Consider the following 2,605-nt stretch of genomic DNA (forward strand, 5'->3'; position numbering starts at 1 on the left):
CTGAGAAACCATGAAGTTCTATGGTCGCTCCTGCTTTGTACCCAGTCCATCTAGGAATACGTATTTTTTGTATATTGATGATGTCTTCGCAGAATTCTATCCAGTGTTTGATGAACGTTTGTGAGGGTTTTTCGTCCCATCCAATGTTTTCCTTCCACAGTGCTTGCATCATTATTTTTGCGCGTAGGATTGTCGGTGCAAGCCAGCCTGTTGGATCGAAAATCGAGGCGATTTTGGATAATATTCCGCGCTTTGTCCACAGCTTGTCATGTGAGAACTTTATTGTGTATTGGAATTCATCCCTTGTTGGACTTCAATGGATTCCTAATGGCTTTATTGTCTCGTCTTCTTTTATTTGGATGATACCCTTTTCTCGAGACTCCTCTGGAATTTTCTGCATTAGCTCCATTGAATTGCTTGTCCATTTTCGTATGTTCATTTGGCCAAGCGCCATGAGCTTGGTGATTTGGATATATATTTCTTCTGCTTCTTCCTGCGAATGAGCGCCTGTTAGCATGTCATCCACGTAGAAATCTTGTTGAAGAATGTTTGCGGCCTTGGGATACTTATCACCTTCATCTATGGCTAGTTGTTTCAGAACTCTCACTGACAAGTATGTAGCTGGGCCTGTGCCGTAAGTTACGGTATTCAGTTGATATTCTTTCACGGCTTCTCTGGTGTTGTCTCGCCATAAGATGCGATGGTAGTTTCGATCATCTTCGTGGAGATTTATTTGACGGAACATTTTTTCTACATCTGCTGTGCATACAATAGAATATTTTCGCCATCTTGTAAGTATCTGTGTCAGATCTTGCTGGATTTTTGGACCGGTGTGAAGTATGTTGTTTAGTGATATTCCAGAAGAGCTTTTGCAAGATGCGTCGAAGACGACTCTTGTCTTTGTCGTTGTGCTCTCCATTTTGAACACTGCATGATGTGGTAAGTAGTATACATTATAAGGTGACCCAATGTAGTTTGGTGCCATGGTCATATGTCCTAGTTCTTCGTATTCGTTCATGAATTTGGCGTATTCTTGTTTTAGCTCTGGATTTGTTGCGAATTTACGTTCCATTGATAGAAATCTGGCAAGTGCTTGGCTTCTTGAGTCTCCAAGTTTCATTTCAGTCTCTTTCTTGAATGGAAGTCTTACTTGACATCTGCCATTTTCCAGTCTGGTGTGCGTGTCTTTGAAATGAAGTTCACATACTTCTTGTAAATCTTCAGTAGTATTGTTTGCAACGTCGATCTCCCAGAAATCTCTAAGCGTTTTGTCGATTTCTGCTAGAGATACCATGCTGATTACTTCCTTTTGAGTTGTGACGTTAGTGGTTTTTCCCAAGATAATCCATCCAAGCTTTGTATTTTGAGCCATGAGCCCATTCTCTTCTTTGTTTATATCAGGCTTTAGTACAGCTGCATAGACATTCGCTCCTAGGATTAGATCAATGTTACCAGGAATATTGTATGTCGGATCTGCCAATGGTAAGTTTTTATATTGTTGAGGGTTAAACGAAGTTTTTATGGTGTTGCTTGGAAGTAGCGATGTAAGTTTTGGCATTATAAATGCCTTTGTTGATGCCTTGAATTTTGATTCGAATCTTGGAGAAATATATAGTTCGATTGTGGATTTGCAAGTTGCTGCATGTACTTCTCCAATTCCTTTTATGTTTGTGCTCACTTTGGTTCTTGGAAGATTGAGACTTTGGGCTGCGTTTTCTGAGATGAAGCTATCTTGGGATCCTGTGTCCAGTAGAGCTCTAAGTGGATGCCACTGGCCATCTTTGCCACGCGCCTTGATTATTGCTGTGGGAAGGATGATAGCACTGCTTGTAGTATGAAGAGCAATGATTTCTTCATCAGAATCTTCTGATGCACTGTCATCCTTATTTGCGTTGACGTAATGGCTTTTGGAGTTAGATTTTTTGTCTTGGATTTTCCCATTGTCCTTCTTGTTATCTTTCTTATCAAAGTGTAGCATAGTGTGGTGTGCCTTGTTGCATGTGAGGCACCTTTTTGTGCTTTTGCATTCGTCAGATTTGTCATGCCAAAGACAATTCCTGCAAAGGTTGTGTTCTTTCACGTGTTTACTTCTGTCATAAACGGATAGTTTCTTGAATTCCTCACATTTTATGATGGGGTGTGCACCTTTGCATTTGGTGCAGTTTTCTTTAGAGTTGGTGTAATTGTGGTGACCCCAACTGAGGCCACCTTGTTGCCTTCGGATCCAGATGATGATGTTTCCTCAATACACTATTTTTTGAGTTGCTATATTTTTTTATTAAGGAAGATTATTACACTGCCCAATGACATGGGCCACGTTTACACAGTGACTGAACCAACCTCTTGAATCTAGCTACTCTTTTTATACTAAAATCCTCCACTCGCACCCTAATTCTATTCGACATTATTTCCCGTGGGAAGGTGTCCAATTAGTGATTCAGGACGAACCTCTAGATAACGATCGTCTGGAGACGATCGTTAAGTGCCTTCCAATTATCCACTTTCGCTATCTCTAGAGTTTTCTCCAACACTTTCTATATCCTTAAGAAAGGGGATGCTTAATTAAGATGACCGAGGACCACACACCCTTTTCGATCTTTGTTAT

At 40.6% G+C, this 2,605-nt stretch overlaps 1 protein-coding gene across 1 annotated transcript; it reads right to left on the reverse strand.

Moving 5' to 3' along the window:
* Positions 1 to 313: 313 nt before the first annotated feature.
* On the reverse strand, positions 314 to 1,978 carry LOC129808619 (uncharacterized). The gene has a single exon (XM_055858406.1). It carries the CDS (start codon positions 1,976 to 1,978, stop codon positions 314 to 316), a length of 1,665 nt encoding a protein of 554 aa, XP_055714381.1.
* Between the last annotated feature and the right edge of the window lie 627 nt (positions 1,979 to 2,605).

Source organism: Phlebotomus papatasi, chromosome 4 (assembly GCF_024763615.1).
Source record: "Phlebotomus papatasi isolate M1 chromosome 4, Ppap_2.1, whole genome shotgun sequence".
NCBI classification, from domain to species: domain Eukaryota; kingdom Metazoa; phylum Arthropoda; class Insecta; order Diptera; family Psychodidae; genus Phlebotomus; species Phlebotomus papatasi.

Excerpts from the sequence above, each read along its gene's own strand:
- LOC129808619 (XM_055858406.1), bottom strand. The coding sequence starts at position 1,978 with ATGCTACACTTTGATAAGAAAGATAACAAGAAGGACAATGGGAAAATC.